General features: G+C 43.5%; 1 protein-coding gene across 2 annotated transcripts in view; it reads right to left on the bottom strand.

Moving 5' to 3' along the window:
* LOC128470698 (protein CEPU-1-like) overlaps positions 1 to 13,360 on the bottom strand; it is a 275,403-nt gene extending 262,043 nt beyond the window's left edge. The window contains exon 1 of one of the 2 annotated variants that reach the window (XM_053452605.1): positions 13,218 to 13,360. In XM_053452605.1, coding sequence (XP_053308580.1) covers positions 13,218 to 13,299 — 82 coding nt within the window. In that variant the 5' untranslated portion in view covers positions 13,300 to 13,360. The remainder of the gene's footprint in view (positions 1 to 13,217) is intronic. The other variant, XM_053452606.1, reaches the window with a different exon arrangement.
* Between the last annotated feature and the right edge of the window lie 3,408 nt (positions 13,361 to 16,768).

The following is a 16,768-nucleotide window of genomic DNA, read 5'->3' as shown; positions in this document are numbered from 1 at the left end:
CCGGTTACACTCCATTTAAATCCCCTGCTGTACGGGCTTTGAAATAATTTAAATATCGGGCAGCCTGGTGATGTCACAAATAGAGCCAACAAACCAAAAAGCAGAATCTTTACATTATTTTGGCACGATATATAATGTTAATGATTTTACTTTAGAAAGAGGGTGGTAGATAAGTGAAAGAACAGCCTCCCAGCAGAAGTGGTAGAGGGTAATACAGTGAGGGTATTAAACATGCATGGGATAGACATACGGCTCCTGAATCTAAGACGAGACCAACGACTGATTAAGGTTTGAGTCTTTACAGCAGGAGAAACGGGCAACTAGACGGGGGCCGGATGGGACGGATGTGCGGGTAAATTCTATAATCATAATGCAGATACAGGGTAATTACATTGATATATAGTTTATAAACCCCACTCATTCTATCACAATCATTCTAAAACAAGCAAACATTTAAACATTCCCTACATATACAATTATAAGATGTTTTTCAAGTTAAAAAGCAAATAAATCAAATAAAAGCCATATCTCAATTCTAATCTGTTGGTCTCTTATCTTAAAAGCCCAGACATCAATTATTTATTTTATTTAGAACAGCTTTATTCCTGCCCCAGGCGATCCTGTATACCCCTGCAGAATTTGCCCCTGCTGCCTCTGCTGCAAAGCTAACGCTTCGTGACGCTCGCCGAGCAAGAATGATGAGCTGCTACAAAAACTGCAACAAATTAACCTTGCGGGAATCCGGTAATTCTTGGCACCTGAGACGACCATTTCTTTGCGATATTTGTTGTGTTGTCACAAACAGCACTTCAGTTAAACAGCGTGAATAGAAAGGAAGAGACATTAAAATACACCCGGCTTGAGTCTCACGTTAAGCTTATTGTCGCCCTATACTGGAACACGCAAGTGACACATGATAAGTGCTTGTTTACACGCCATTATCAGAACCTCTGGAGGTAGCCTATTCACTGATTGGCATGTAAGAGTGCGTTGGTGGAGGCAAACAAGTGCGAATGCAAATGGATGATATTTGTAAACAGAATTTATCGTTAACGGGATAATACGTCTTATAATGAAATTGTATCATAAAGGCAGTTTCCATTAAACCTAACATGTTCTCATAGAATTAACAATGTACATCGCTGAGCAAAGCTTTACTTGCTATCCTGAAAACGTGTATGCACCTCAAGGACTAGACTGAGTACCCCGGAGGAGTAACAAACGGGTCTATTCATTAAAGTATGGGCGCTTGCGAGTTGGCAAAATATGCAAGTTTGCAGCAGCAAGATTTGAACAAAAGTCCAACTTTCTAAATTACCAACGACAACGCTAATTAGCGCTTTCAAAATTAAAAAAAAAAAAATTGCCTACACTTGCAGGCAGGAAACATCATTGCTCTCCAACTGCCTTTGTAAATAGTTTTGTTTCATTTTTTGCATTATGATTTTCATTTTTCTCTCTAAATGTGCCAGTTGCAGGCAAGGGCATGCAGGTTCACATTGAACATCTTGCATGCCCTCGCCCGTAACTGGCACAATTGAAAGTCGCAGGCACTCGCACACAACTTTCAGGTTTGTAAATCTCTGAGTTTTTGTGACCCTAACCCTTGTTATCATGCGACTGAAGTTAAGTTTGGCCAGTCAAGTTAACCCTTAACTCAACTGACCACTTTACCTCTTAGTCAATAGACCAAAAAGATAGGGTCATTGGGATGCCTGTGCATTGCAAACTGATTTGGCTTGATGTGTGGGCACTCTATAGACACATTACTGTAAAAAGTTTTGGAATTCAAAGTAGACTGCTTTGAACTACTTCTGCAGACACATCCCACAGCATCATGCTATACAGAACGCATTAAAACACCATCTGATATGGACTTTGACCCGCATATTTAATGCACTTACAGCCCCTTTAAAACAGCCTCAGTTCTTTCCCTGCATTCAGAATACGAGTCCGCGTCTCTAAATTATAGTCACATTGAGCCTGATTGCATTCATTAGCATTTGGCAAAGTTTACCAGCGATCCACGCAATGTAAGCAGGACACCAGTGATTGCTGCGTATCATAACAATCACAAAACACCATTTACTTATTTAATATTTCATGGACTATGAATAGTTAATTGCCTGTTTAATAATAGAAAAACATAGAAGTGCTTTGGCTGATGCGTTCAAAGCTTCATGTTACCATATATGATATAATTAAGATCTCATGGCTCAATCATTTTTATCATATCAACACTCAAGCAGAACCTTGGGAATCCAGATATTTACAAAGGTTGTTAAACACAGAAACATAGAACCCGCCAGCAGATCGGCCCCATTCGGCCCCCGTCTAGTTGCCTGTTCTTCCTGCTGTAAAGACTCAAACATTAATCAGCCGTTGGTCTCGTCTTAGATTCAGGAGCCGTATGTATATCCCATGCATGTTTAAATCTCCTCACTCTATTAGCCTCTACCACTTCTGCCGGGAGGCTGTTCCACTGATCTACCACCCTCTCAGTAAAGTATGTTTTCTAGATAGCAATGGAAATTGCTCAATAGCGTATGCAATTGAGACAAAGTGCATTAGAAATGCATTAAGATCACAAATCGTCACATGATCGAATTGTTATTTAGCTGCTCCCCCCAATATGTAACAGTCACCATACCCTGAAATCATTGTTAGATATTTAAGGCATTCTGACAATTATGTACCGGTATATAACAAAAAACAGATTCCACACACACTTAAATTACACAAACAATATGGCCTATACTCAATAGAGCAAAACTACCAATAAATGAGATTTAAGTCCAACGCTGCAGGTCAGAGCCTCGTGAATCAGTCATAAATAATTCTGCTTTGTGGATCAAGCCAAAATCCAATTTCCATTTGTCACTGCGCAGATTAAAATGGGTATGGATTTTACACAAACACCGCCGTGATCCACTCAAATTGCCAGCTCGGCTCTATGACGGAATCAGGAGGCTCTATAGGATACTACTGTTTAGCGATTTATCAAATTATAAGCAGGAACATTGTACGCACTCGTACCGGCTATATCTACATCGGCCAAGAGGTTCCATAAAGTGATACAAAGCAGAAGGAATTATCGGGTTCATCGTGAGAACTGTAAATCACACAGTTTAAGGGAAAAACCTGCATATCATCTTAAACTCTGAGGTCTATCAAAGTTATAGCAAACTATTTATAGGAATATGATCAATAACCATAATTAGCCAAAGACACAGGAGTATCGCGGGTCAGAACGTCTAATATTTCACATTATGGAACATTCGCAGCATCCTTCCTCTTGCCGGATGCTTTCAATACACCGTATCAATCATCATCGGGAACTTAGGGTACAAAACGTCATCAAACTAAAGCGAAAAAGAGGAAACCACCTAAACATTGATGTTTATAAGACATAAAAACTTGCAAACAGATAGACCAGCGTCACTTTAGAACCCACATAAAATGCATCATAAGGCTGGCACAGAGCGGCGGGATGTCAAGGTAACCCTCGCCAAGGTGCACAACAATATTTAGTAATCAAACCGTTTGTGAAACCAGCAAAACCTGATCATTTTCCTAAAACCAATAAACTCATCCTTGGTTGAATGTTGTATTCATTTTGCATATTAATTTCTGCTATGACAAAATGTACAATAATGGAAGGTTTTTCAATAAAATGTAACATTTGGAGAAACAAAACAAACAAAAAAACCATTAAACTGTTTTGTATAATTATTCTAAAAAAAATATTATTCTGATACTAAATGAAAACATTTATTCGGTTACTTTGATTTAATTAATAATAGATAGTGTTAACAGCCTGGTATTTCATGTGCAGGCGATCATTGAGTGATTTAAGTTGGGCTACTTTGTTGCCATTATGTTTATTTTTGACCTGGAATCTCTGAGTGATGCCCTCACTTCCTTGGGTCAGTTTCTTTTTTCTTTGGTAGGGCAGTGATAATATCGCCCTTCTCTCTCACCATACCTGCCAATGATGTAGCCCTTCTCTCTCACCATACCTGCCAATGATGTAGCCCTTCTCTCTCACCATAATTGCCAATGATCTAGCCCTTCTATCTCACCGTATCTGCAGGGATCTAGTGCCTCTCTCTGCCTATGCTTACCGGCGACTAGATGGGCTGGATGGGGCCGATCTGATCTGTTTCTATGTTTTGAGAAAGAAAATGTAACGTTTACCTGGCAGTGAATACATTTCATCCGCTAATTTGATGTGGAGGGAATTAGTACAGAGTAGAAACACAAAGTCCCCGGGAGGTTCACCTCTCCCCACGGTATTTAACTCTGATGCTGCCCACAGGCATGATTCTAACATGGTTTAGACGGCTCAATCAGCATTATTATTCCATCACTTATTTCTAATTGAGTGGCACTGCGGCTTTAAGACACAAAGACCACCGGCAATAATTGCAGGAATAAAACCCAGCATGTAACCGGATAATTAGTTCATTCCTTTTTCTAATATAAACATCTCTATAGAGCCTGAATACGCTCTTTTTCGATGCAATTAGGACCTCATCATATGTTGCGTAACCTTGTTTTTATTTTCTGCAGACCTCATACATAATCATAAAAATAATTTTAAAGAACGCAAGTTAAGTGCGTGTTTGAAGCAAACGGACCTCGGCGGCGTATCGGCAGGTACCTGCCCCGATGGACGGACTGAAGATGAAGCTGGGGCCACACGGTTCAATATTTAAAATTAAGTGCTGTACTAGACGTACGATCTATGTAGCTAATGGACGGTGGATACATCTTCTCTTCTCGTTGGCATCTGTATTTTTTCCTTTCAGATAGAGTCTTGTTTCATCGGGCTGATCCAGGGATAAAATGTTCAGAACAAATCAAGAAAAAACAATAATATCCCAAAGAAAACAGAAAATCGAGCGCGGCACAGATCGGCTCTTTTTCCTATCTCGGAAAATCAAACAGTAGCTCGGTGGTTTCTCGAACCCTTTGTTTCTCTGCATTCCGCGCTAAAGGATCGAGGGGTTTGTTTTATACAAATATCTCAGAGTCACCAAAGGTCCAATGCTTTATTCAGCTTAAACATGCATGGGATGGGCATACAGCTCCTGAATCTGAGACGAGACCAGCAGGAAAAACACGCAGACTAGGATGGGGGCCGGATGGGGCCGATCTGACAGAAGGTTCTATATTTAGAAGTTTGAGAAAACTATCTATGCTTCTTGGTGGGGCGCAAGGTGAGAGGTTCCTTGGATGAGAAGGTGACCAGCAGCAGGTCCATTCTTAAGGACAGCCGTATAACCACCACTCTCTAAAAGACTGTCCACAAACACATATCGTGTATCCAAATTGCATTAAACAACCAGCATATCCTACGCTGTAAATTATCGACGTCCTATAAACCCAGGGAAGGCTCATCAACTCCTAGCCAGGTGATCGTATGGAAAAAGAAATGGCGTACACGAATCCATTATTATTCTAATCCTTGTTCTCATTACTCTTATTTGCTGCGGGATATTGAGCTGCACCCAGAGGATAAAGCAAATGGCCGGATAGATCGCGTGCTAACATTTTGTCCCAAGAGTGGGAAGTTTAACACAAAAGCTAGAACATCCTTGTTCTTGTGGATGTGACATGTGGGTAACCTGGGGGTAACCAGGCACAAGAAGGGGTAGAATGAGCCAGTGAGTTAAGTCTCTCTGGATGGACGCAGGTCTCCCGCGCATGGACAGACAGACACTGGAAAGCATCTGCTGAAGGTCTCACTTAAGTCCTGGTTCTGGCATAGCTCCAGCCTGTCCATGCCGAGACACGACCTGCCCTGTCACAGCAGCTGGGATGGGAATTGGGAAATCTTTGATGCCAGGTTGAAAAATTCTTGACACCACATAACGTATCACTATGACTTTTTCTACTCAACTCAAAGACCTGACCAAAGCTATAGATCAAGAGATGTATTTATTTTTTACCTTGGAGCTATCCAAGCATCATGGGAGCTCCAGACCCACAACAAATGGATTTTTAATATCCAGCTGCCTCCCAACACCCCATCCACGTTCCGACTCGCACAGTCCTTGGGTCCTCCTGACCGTCGTCTTCGTCACCTGGAAGTTCTATATTAGTCGGTGTTTTTTTAACCAAAAAAACCCTGATTTTTCTTGTATTTGTTACAATTGCTTTTCTGAAACGAAGCTTAAAATGCGCAATTAAGACTTTGCCAGTAATTTGCACCTTCCTCTGAAACAAATACCTGATCAATACTGTAAATAAAACAAATAAAAGCTGCTACATTTTTAAAGGACTCCTAATGAGCGACGCTCGCTAAATCGACCGAAGTTAACAAAAAACCCGCAGCGAAGTGTTAACGGCGAGCTTCATACACAGTCATTAAATACTAGACCCACCTCATACGGATCATAACAAATTCTCCTAGGACCGCGGGTTCAAACGTGCTGTGATTTAAAGGCGTAGAGCCTTCAGTGATGGATGCGATTTGGGTTCAAAAGCATCTACGCCGGCTTTGAACGCATCGAGGCTGAGTGGCAGATACTTTGTTGCTGCATTCGAGAGCGTGCGGCGTGCAGAGGGTTTCGCTAGAGTTCTGCAGAATGTAAACTACAGCCCTCAAACTTTAAAGGGATCGACAAATATCCAACACTATCGCGTAGGCGAATAACATTTCTACCCCCATCCGAGAACCTGCCCTGCGGCTTCTGGGGTGCAGACAAAATAACATACCTGCTGTAATTAGTTTTTAAAGAAAAAAATATTGTATTAATAGAATACTGTATACGGTGATATAACCCCCCCCCCGGCACTGTATACAGTAATATAACCCCCTGGCGCTGTATACAGTAATATAACCCCCCCCCGGCACTGTATACAGTAATATAACCCCCAGCGCTGTATACAGTAATATAACCCCCAGCGCTGTATACAGTAATATAACCCCCAGCACTGTATACAGTAATATAACCCCCCGGCACTGTATACAGTAATATAACCCCCAGCGCTGTATACAGTAATATAACCCCCAGCGCTGTATACAGTAATATAACCCCCAGCACTGTATACAGTAATATAACCCCCCAGCGCTGTATACAGTAATATAACCCCCAGCGCTGTATACAGTAATATAACCTCCCAGCGCTGTATACAGTAATACAACCCCCAGCGCTGTATACAGTAATATAACCCCCCAGCACTGTATACAGTAATATAACCCCCAGCGCTGTATACAGTAATATAACCCCCAGCGCTGTATACAGTAATATAACCCCCAGCGCTGTATACAGTAATATAACCCCCAGCGCTGTATACAGTAATATAACCCCAGTGCTGTATACAGTAATAACCCCCGGCGCTGTATACAGTAATATACCCCCCAGCGCTGTATACAGTAATATAACCCCCAGCACTGTATACAGTAATATAACCCCAGCGCTGGATACAGTAATATAACCCCCCAGTGCTGTATACAGTAATATAACCCCCCAGCCCTGTATACAGTAATATAACCCCCAGCGCTGTATACAGTAATATAACCCCCAGCGCTGTATACAGTAATATAACCCCCAGCACTGTATACAGTAATATAACCCCCAGCGCTGGATACAGTAATATAACCCCCGGCGCTGTATACAGTAATATAACCCCCAGCGCTGTATACAGTAATATAACCCCCAGCGCTGTATACAGTAATATAACCCCCAGCGCTGTATACAGTAATATAACCCCCAGCGCTGTATACAGTAATATAACCCCCAGCGCTGTATACAGTAATATCAGTCGGTGTTGACCTGGTTTTAGCAAATTTTGTTCCAATAAACCCCCTTTATCTGCAGACCTGGAGCCGCCGTTGCTGTCAGTCATGTGATATTTTAGGTGACTTTCTGGGCTCAAACACCGCACTGAGCTGATGCTTTATGGCAATGCTAATGAAGTCCGTTCCTTCATAGACTTTCATTAGTCAGAGTGTCCAATTGAGTGATTAAGACTGAGCCATTCCACGGTTCCCCACAGGCAGTATGATAAGGAGTTGGGGGGTTTAGTAGATTGGGGATCAGATAACAGAGCGAGAATCATACAAATGGCTGATATGCAGCTGCCTGAAAACATTATATTTTGGGACAAAATGTAGAAATGTTTTAAAAAGGGAAAATGCAATATTTTAAAAAATATATCTTTAATCTGATACAAGGAAACAAAAAAGATGCGTTACCCTCTACGGCTCTTTGTAGGCCACGTTTTAAAAGTAAAATTCCTATACACTGAAATCTGGGTGGAAGGAGGCATTTGCATTTGAGACAGAATACCTGAAACCTTTTAGTTCATTATATGAAACGAAAGAAATGACATCATGCCCAACAGCAAACAGCATGCGCCCCTCGCCACGTCACTGAGTGATGCCCCTTCTAAACCCCGAAAGGATAATTCTCAAAAGGTTAAAGCCGGGCAGAGTTCTTGGTTAATCTAGAATTGTACACGGAATCCACAGAACGTTATATTTAAAAAGAACAAGATATACCGTAGTTTGATGATTGAGCTTTTAGTGCTCAATGCCAGGCGGCTGCTGGAAAAGCAAATGCCGTTTCACCTTAAAACAGGAGATAATCAGCGGTTATAATTAATAACCGATTCCAAACCACAGGGTTTATGGACAGAGATGTTTTAATTCAATCGAAACTTGGAGAAGATCATGTTTTGTTTAGATTAGAGAAGATGGGAAGGTAGGTCGTAGGTACGACCGCAGAGAACGAAGAGTCATGGAAACAGGAAGGCAAAGAAGATCAGGTGGGGAGAAGGAATTCTGAAAGTGTGAAAAACGAAGGAACGTAATTATAAGAGAAAAGAGAGAAAACTAGAGGTTACGAGGTTCACAGACCTTTCCATTCATTCAGCTGGGATAAAATATATGCAAGGCCCGAGCATCTCCCGGGGCAACCGGCAATTCTATGGGCTTTTAAAAGATGACACAACGTCCCCTAACAGAGGATTCTTCACAAAAACATCCGGCGCTTCGGAATTCATGGCGTTTGGAATACAGAGCGTTCAATCCCATCAACAGGGAATGGAAATACCGGGTTCCATCAACCTGGGACCATCTTTGTGTATTCATACAGCCAACTACCCTGCCAGTGCGGGGTAGGATCTGGGGCAATTCTTATGTGTAATGGCAAAACACATCGGATATAATTATATATTTATGTATTGGTTGATAGCGGCCACTTAAGATTATTATTATTTTTTATATAGCGCCATCGTATTCCGCAGCGCTGTACAGCGTCGGGATCACGTTAGATCCTTTCAGCAGCTTCTTGTTTCCACGTTCGATGTCTCTCCTTAGCGGTTTATACACCACGGATGAACTCGTGTGATTTAACCGCCAGATCACTGCAGATAAGTTATGGGGATGTGACGACTCCCGGGGACCCCTCCGGGGGGTCCGAACATTTTCGCTACAATAATCTTGAGCATTTTAAGCATATCAGAGATCTGGAGAAAAGTTCGAAATGTGAAGCCTCTACCACTTCTGCTGGGTAGCTGTTCCACTTATCTAACACTCTGTAATTTGAATCTTCCATACATTATATCTAACCCTCTGACTATTCTATTATTTTGACGTATCATTGCGACCCATTCGAGAAAAGTCAGATCAATTAATGATTTGATACAATCGACCACAGCTGGGGATCAGCCCACAAGTTCAGACAAGTCTATGGTCTGACAATCTACCCCCCCGGGCCGGCTAACCCGGCTGGAAAACATGCCTGCTGCTGCAGAACACCTTTGGGAAAACCAGGAACTTTCATTAAGCTGTTATTATTATTATTATTATTATTATTATTTTATTAAGCGTCTCCGTCAGCAAATAAAACATTCACATTAATCAATTTATATGACATCATAAAGAATCTTTTCAATTGGAAGGGAATTTTAACAAATAATTTTTGATAAATCCGTGGAGCTGATTCTGATTTGGTCATTTTGGGCACACATATCCCCCCCCCCCCAATAATTCATGCACCGGCTATAAAACCATTCACACAAAAGCACAAAAAAAAAAAAAACTGAACAAAAAGTATAAAAACGAGCGTACGGGCAGAGGAGGCCCGGAGCATGATGGGAAATATGTGCCAGCGACAGATAATGGAAGCGTGAATGTTTTCGGTAAAAATACCTAATAATATCTAATAAATGCAACGGAGAATTTAACAAACCTTAATACGACACAAAAAGAGACAGTTTAATGCGCCGGCGGAAATTTTTATATATTCTGCAAAATGACACGTTTTCTTATTATAGGAAAAAAGGCTGTTGGTGCCCGTTACATACATGTTACATACATGTATAAATGAACACAGGGGTTAAATGCATGAGGATTGGACACGCGTGATACCGGCACTGGGTCCTTTTAAGGTTAGTCATTGGAGTAAATAGAAGAGAGGTTGGGGGGGGGGACTTCCGTGGGGCATTGGGGGCAGCTGGGTAAGGGGGTACAATGTCAGAACTTGAGCCCAGAGAGTGACCGGGTATTCTCAGGGGGGCTCTTTAGAAACATAGAACATCGGCCCCATTCGGCCCCCGTCTAGTCACTCGTTTCTCCCGCTATAAAGATTCAAACCTTAATCAGCCGTTGGTCTCGTCTTAGATTCAGGAGCCGTATGTCTATCCCATGCATGTTTAATACCCTCACTGTATTACCCTCTACCACTTCTGCTGGGAGGCTGTTCCACTTAGTGACTACCCTCTTTAGAGATCTGAGCAACTTTACCATACTATATATAAATAAAAACGAACACAGAACGGATTGGCGGCTCCATTTAATTCTAACCAATTCACAATGTGCTGGCCCTGGGTAATGGGATTTGGCATCCTAATCCTTGACATCAGACATTAAATAATTCCACGGACTATGGACTATAGGTGACAACTATACAAAAAGCGACGTGACTGACGCACCGCACCACAAATTACAATCCACTCGCTCCGCAGCAGGACGAGCCCCATAGCGTGACGCGCTGTATAAAGGGAATATCTATCCGTGACACACGCGTGTACAGCTGACAATCTAACAAAGTGGAAATGTTATTATGTTCCAATGCTGCAGATACACGGGCTTTAAATCACGCGGGGGTCTGACGCGCCATCAGCCAATCGCGAGGCAGCACCGAGCGCACCGTTTAAATGGAGCTTCAAACTTATGGTTTTTCTAAGCTTAATATAGCAAGTAATTTAATAAAGCAGATCACAGGCTGACGGCGGCGGCAGCTTCATCGGCCGATCGCGGGTCCTATATCAATCACTGGCTGAGCACAGATGAGCCATCAGTAACCCACCTGTGCTCAATCAGCTGCAAATAAATCCATTTATTTATATCAGGTTGTGATCAATGTTTTTAAATGATTTCCTATTAGATGGATTCCTAATTATTTTTTTTTATTTAATTTTTTTCAGCCTTTTGTTGTTTTTTTTGCTAACCAATTAATTTAACCATTTAATTTAATCAATAAATTTAAATCAATTTAATTAAACCAAATCATTTAAATCAATTTGAATAAATTACGCTAAAATACCAAAAAAATATGCAGGCGCCAATCAGCCTAAATTAACCCCGAATATTTGCTGTTTATTTTCGCAAATAAAACCCACGTGTCCCCTGTTACCCCCCACGACGAGTCAGACTCAATCCTGCCCCCTGTTTTTGCACCAAGCGGCGGGTGTTAAATTGGGCAAATAGATTTATTACACGATTTGCAGGTTTTTGGAAGTATTTTCCACGCGTGGCTCGCCGTGTCATGCGTGATGTAGAGGCTGCAGCCATGCGCCTTATTGTACATATATGTAGAGAGAGAGGGAGAGAGACGGGGGGCACAGCGATGCACGTTGAGTAAGAGGTGACTGAGATATAGAGGATAACATATAAAATGTTGATCCTGAAGAAGGATTAGGGAAGGGTCTAGAGAGCGGGGAGGAATAATTGAAAATATACGGGATTGACACCAACGTGTGCACATGGAATTCTATTTGCGAGGTTCCGGAATATCGCGCCCTTTTGCCCCGTGGATTGGTGCCACCATCAATTCAACTTTCCAGATGCCGACAGGAATCCCAAATCAATAACTCAGTATTCCGAACACAGATGCCAGCAGCTCGGAGGCGCAACGTCTGCAGCGAGCGCAGGCAACGCACATGCAACCGCCAACACGGATGCCGTTCCAGGCACAGGCAGGTAAGAGAGTGCCCTGCGGGCAATTAAAGACACGGGGCGGCGAATGGCAAACACCCAGATCTGGAAGCCAACAGGTACCCTGTTATTAACCCTTTGTTTGAGCGTGGAGCAAGGAATCCATTGTAACCGAAACAAACACATCCTGATGCTACAAGGTAACAATTTAACAAACACTCTGATCATCTGGGGTACAACAAAAACTCTCAGGGGTAAATAGATGGGTAACAAGACAGGGTCACAGGCGAGCAGGATGTGCCGAAGGGGGTCTCCATCCAGACTGCCAATTATTGAGAGATGCCCCCCAGCCTGGTAGGTGGGGGGGGTGGTAAACATCTCAGCAGCAAACAAGAAGTCTTTCATAAGCAGCTTGGCTATTTAACCCCTTGCATGCCAGGGATACAGCTAATTGGATACAGGGGGGGCATTAGGCACAGAGCTTGTTGGCACTGCAGTGCTATTAACCCAGCGGGGGCCATAGGCAGCCCAATTAACTCCATGCAATGCATCTGCAAAGCCCTGGATCCTGGTTAACCCTACCATTACCGCTGCTGGGCTGCAGTTGCATGGAGGTGGCTGGTGCTGGAACTGCAATGGTCTGACAGACATATTAGGGGGGCATTTCAGGACCCTGATTCTGGAATCCTGTAAGGAAGGTGTATGGTCTGCACCCCCCCCCAAGCCAGAGCAAAGTGCCTGCCAGTGGCAACTGGGTGACCTGTTCTACGAAGCTTGCAATCTAAATGCCAAAGAGCAGGGGTGAGCTCCAGGCGTCTGCAGTGTTGGGGCATACTGGAGGGCTTTACACGTCATGTCGTGATATATCGGGAGAGCCCAAACCCTGGAGAGCATCATTATTAAAGTGCTTTACCTCTCCTGTCTGATGGTTCTGCCGCCGGGCTTTGGGGTTGGGGTACCCAGTACAGAATGGGGAGGGGGTGCAGATAGCAGGTTCGGGGGGCTGCAGAGACTCACACATTGGGGGCAGAGGGGTAAGACTTACCTTGCAGGAGACACAGAACAGCCAAACCACTGATGATGAGGCAGGGCAGCGAGTGCATGATCCTGGCCGGCAGTGTGTCCATGCTGGCTGGGGCAGGGGTCCGGGCAGGCTCGGGGGTCCCGGCTGCACGGTGCGGGGGTCGCTATAATCCAGCAAAGCGCAGACTGCTCTGATCAGCGCACTGTCAGCCTCAGCTGCCGCAGCCCCGCCCCTCTGCTCTGTGATTGGCTGCAGCCCGCGAGCCCCCACTCTGCCCCTGTCCCCAGCACTGTGCCCTCCTTACTGCCCCTGTCCCCAGCACTGTGCCCTCTTTACTGCTCCTGTACCCAGCACTGTGCCAGCCTCACTGCCCCTGTACCCAGCACTGTGCCATCCTAACTGCCCCAGTACTCATCTTACCATAAAGTTATTTTATTATTATTTTTATTGTTATTATTTATTATTATTAGGGATCAACAATTAGTTTGTCAATAACACAACCCACATTGTGGGTTTGGCCAGCCCCTCTTTGGGTCCAAAACCAATCTGTGTCCCCCCTGTCTCCTCCCCAATGCCCCTCTCTCCTCCCCTGATGCCCCTCAGGAGGTCAGAATGTTTGCTGGGTATGAGGGGATTGCAGGGTTCTACTCCCCTAAAAGCCCCGATAATGTGTACAGAAACAGCAGGAAACGGCTTTATAAATTAAACGGGGTAAATAAACCCCATTATTCTTCTAAATGCCCCCAATCAGTTACACAAATACCCCGCAACAGGGCAGAAAGTTACATAAAAATACTGGTGGATCTGCTCCCAGCCGCACTTCTTTTGGCCGTTTGGAATAATACCGCTCCGTATAAATCCGCTGGCGCAGCGCGGGCGCCTTAACTCATGGAGAGCAGTAAATAGCTCATGAAATCACATTAAAGTGATGGATCCGGCGCGTTGCGCTAACACCGCCAACAATGAATGTCCCCGTTTTGCAACTTTGTATTTTCAATGAGGAGTAATTCACGTTAATTGCCCAATTCGGGTTATATTACTCGCCAATAATTTGCCATCATCGAGGAAAAAAAATAGTTTTGGCTTCTATGGTTGCGTCACCCGCACCCGGCAGCCATAGGTGTTTTGAACCGACAGACGTCCAATGTCTCGGCAGTTGTGATTAATTGCGGGAATCATATCCCAGCGCTCCGTGTCTTAAAGGCACGCAGCGGACCGTCTGGAGGCCGGTGGCCGCTTGGGGGGAAGCGCTTGGCCCAGTCCTAAAAATTCTGTAAATGTACTAAAAGTACTAAAAATAAAAACTCTAGCCGTCTCCTGGGACATTCTTAAAGATTTCTTAATGCTTATGTTTTTTGCAACTTTTGCTCAAACAAAGGACAATTGTAATAAAAATCCACATTAATTATAGAGAAAAGGATGTATTGGAGCTTTCAATACTTTTTAAGAACTCAATAGCGATATTATAGTTTTGTTCGCAGTTATTTATTATTTACTTACAAAAGTGTTTTAAAAATAAAAAGTGTGTAATAAAGTTCTGGAAGACAAACCCGTTTGGTGCCGGCAGGGAGTGGGTTCTGTTTACACAATTTAGGATTTTTTATTATTTAGTTTTAATGTCTGGCGGATCCTGCGGTATCCGTCCAAGTAATCATCTCCGCCAGCAGACTTGTCCTTTGATAGAGTCATCACTCCTACCTACGTGAGTATATACACACACACTCACATACACACACACATACACACACATCCATATACACATACACACACACCCATATACACATACACACGCACCCATACATACACAGGTGCACGGCAGTAACTGAGGTGTTAGTGTAAGTGTGTGTGCCTATATGTGCATAGTGTTATAGTAAGCATGTAACCATATGGTGTTAGAGTGTGTGTTAGTGTATGGTGTATGGTGTTAGCATGTGTGTATGTGGGTTTTAGTATATGGTGTTATTGGCGGGCCGGTGTATAGTGTTAGAGAGTCAGGGATGAGACTGGGTAGTGGGTTAATGAGAGGAGGAGAGGGAGAGCGTATGTGTATGCATGTGTAAGTATATGGTGTTAGAGTGAATCTGTGTGTTAGTTATGGGGGGGTCCTGAAGTAACACTGCACCCAGGCGCCACTAACCTTTGGCTCTCCCCTGTACACACCATGTATACTGTATCGCAATATAGGGAGATTTAAAGTAGAATCACAGCGGCCCCAACAAGGACAGCGGCCATGTGATAAGTAGCTTTTGGACGTCCTCCTTCGAGAACCATCAGATTCTAATGCCAGGGATAGTAACATGATATCAATATAACATGTTACACACACACCGAAACGCTGTACTGTCGGAATAACTGAAATAGATGAAAGTTATATTCATATAATAGTTTTTTATTAAAGTTGCGCTCCTCTCATGCCGGCTAATCTTTCCATGAAGCTGTTTCAGAAGTTTGACCAAACTGCATCAAATATTCACATGTAGAATCCAAAGTGTGAATTGCTGTACTTTCATCATATTTTGTATTTTCCCGATTGTCCTTGTTTGTCGGCTTGGATGAAAGTTCTGTGATGGCCTCGGGGTGTGAAGGATCTTCATCCCTTCGAAAGACTCAGTCTGCAAAACAAAGGAGGTTTTAGTACAAAGCAGTAATTATTTAAATGCCAGATGGCGGAGTGACGTTGCCGGTCTCTGTTAAGTATATAACTATGGAAATTCTTTATTAGAATGAGAACACTGAGCTACCATTGACCACCATCTCTGTCCTCCTTCAGAAGACGTAGCCCAAGGCAAACGCCTCTTCTGCTATAAGGAGAATCCAACTCTTGGCTCACAGATGTTTGTCGGAGTTTGGGTGTAAATCCCACACATCAGCGAGACCCCCAAAGTCCTGACAGCCCCACAAAGTAAAGGAGATCCCCCAGATCCCCAGGAAGCTGAGACACAGTAACAGGTCGATCCACACATCAGGCAAACTCCCCAATACCGGGTCTCGGCCTGAGAGCGTCAGCCTGGGATTATTTGCTACTCTGTGAAGATGAAAAGAATGCGTGTTACAAAACTAGAAGACAACCCAACAGCTGCCGGCGACGTCTTCACACGCCTGGTGACAGGAACCGTTTATACGCTCTACAAAGGTAGAAAATTCAAGCTCAGCTCATTAATACAGGCGTCCGATGTAATAAAATCACCGAAGACGATGGAACAAAACCACGTCCCCGGCCACCACGCGCTGAGCATGTTAACTAAATTGTCTTCCAACATTATTAGGGAACGCTTGTCACCAGGGCGATTTTGGATAAACGCATCGAGTCCTGCACTAGTTAGAAATCAAGGTTTGGGACTATGTAAGAGGTGTTTATTATTATTCATTGGTTTATATAGCACCATCATATTCCGCAGCGCTGTGCAAAGGGTAGAGAGGACATTACATGTCATGGAGCAGAGGAAGGAAGCCCGGTGTAGGACACTGCCCCCCACAGGCCATATTGTTGATGTACCCTGTATTAGGGTAAAACAGTGATACAGCTCACGCTTAGGGGTATTGGGGTCCTTGTCTCCTTATGGCGTAGAGGC

This window comes from Spea bombifrons, chromosome 12 (assembly GCF_027358695.1).
Source record: "Spea bombifrons isolate aSpeBom1 chromosome 12, aSpeBom1.2.pri, whole genome shotgun sequence".
NCBI lineage: Eukaryota > Metazoa > Chordata > Amphibia > Anura > Pelobatidae > Spea > Spea bombifrons.
This window is presented reverse-complemented; position numbering and strand designations above follow the sequence as displayed.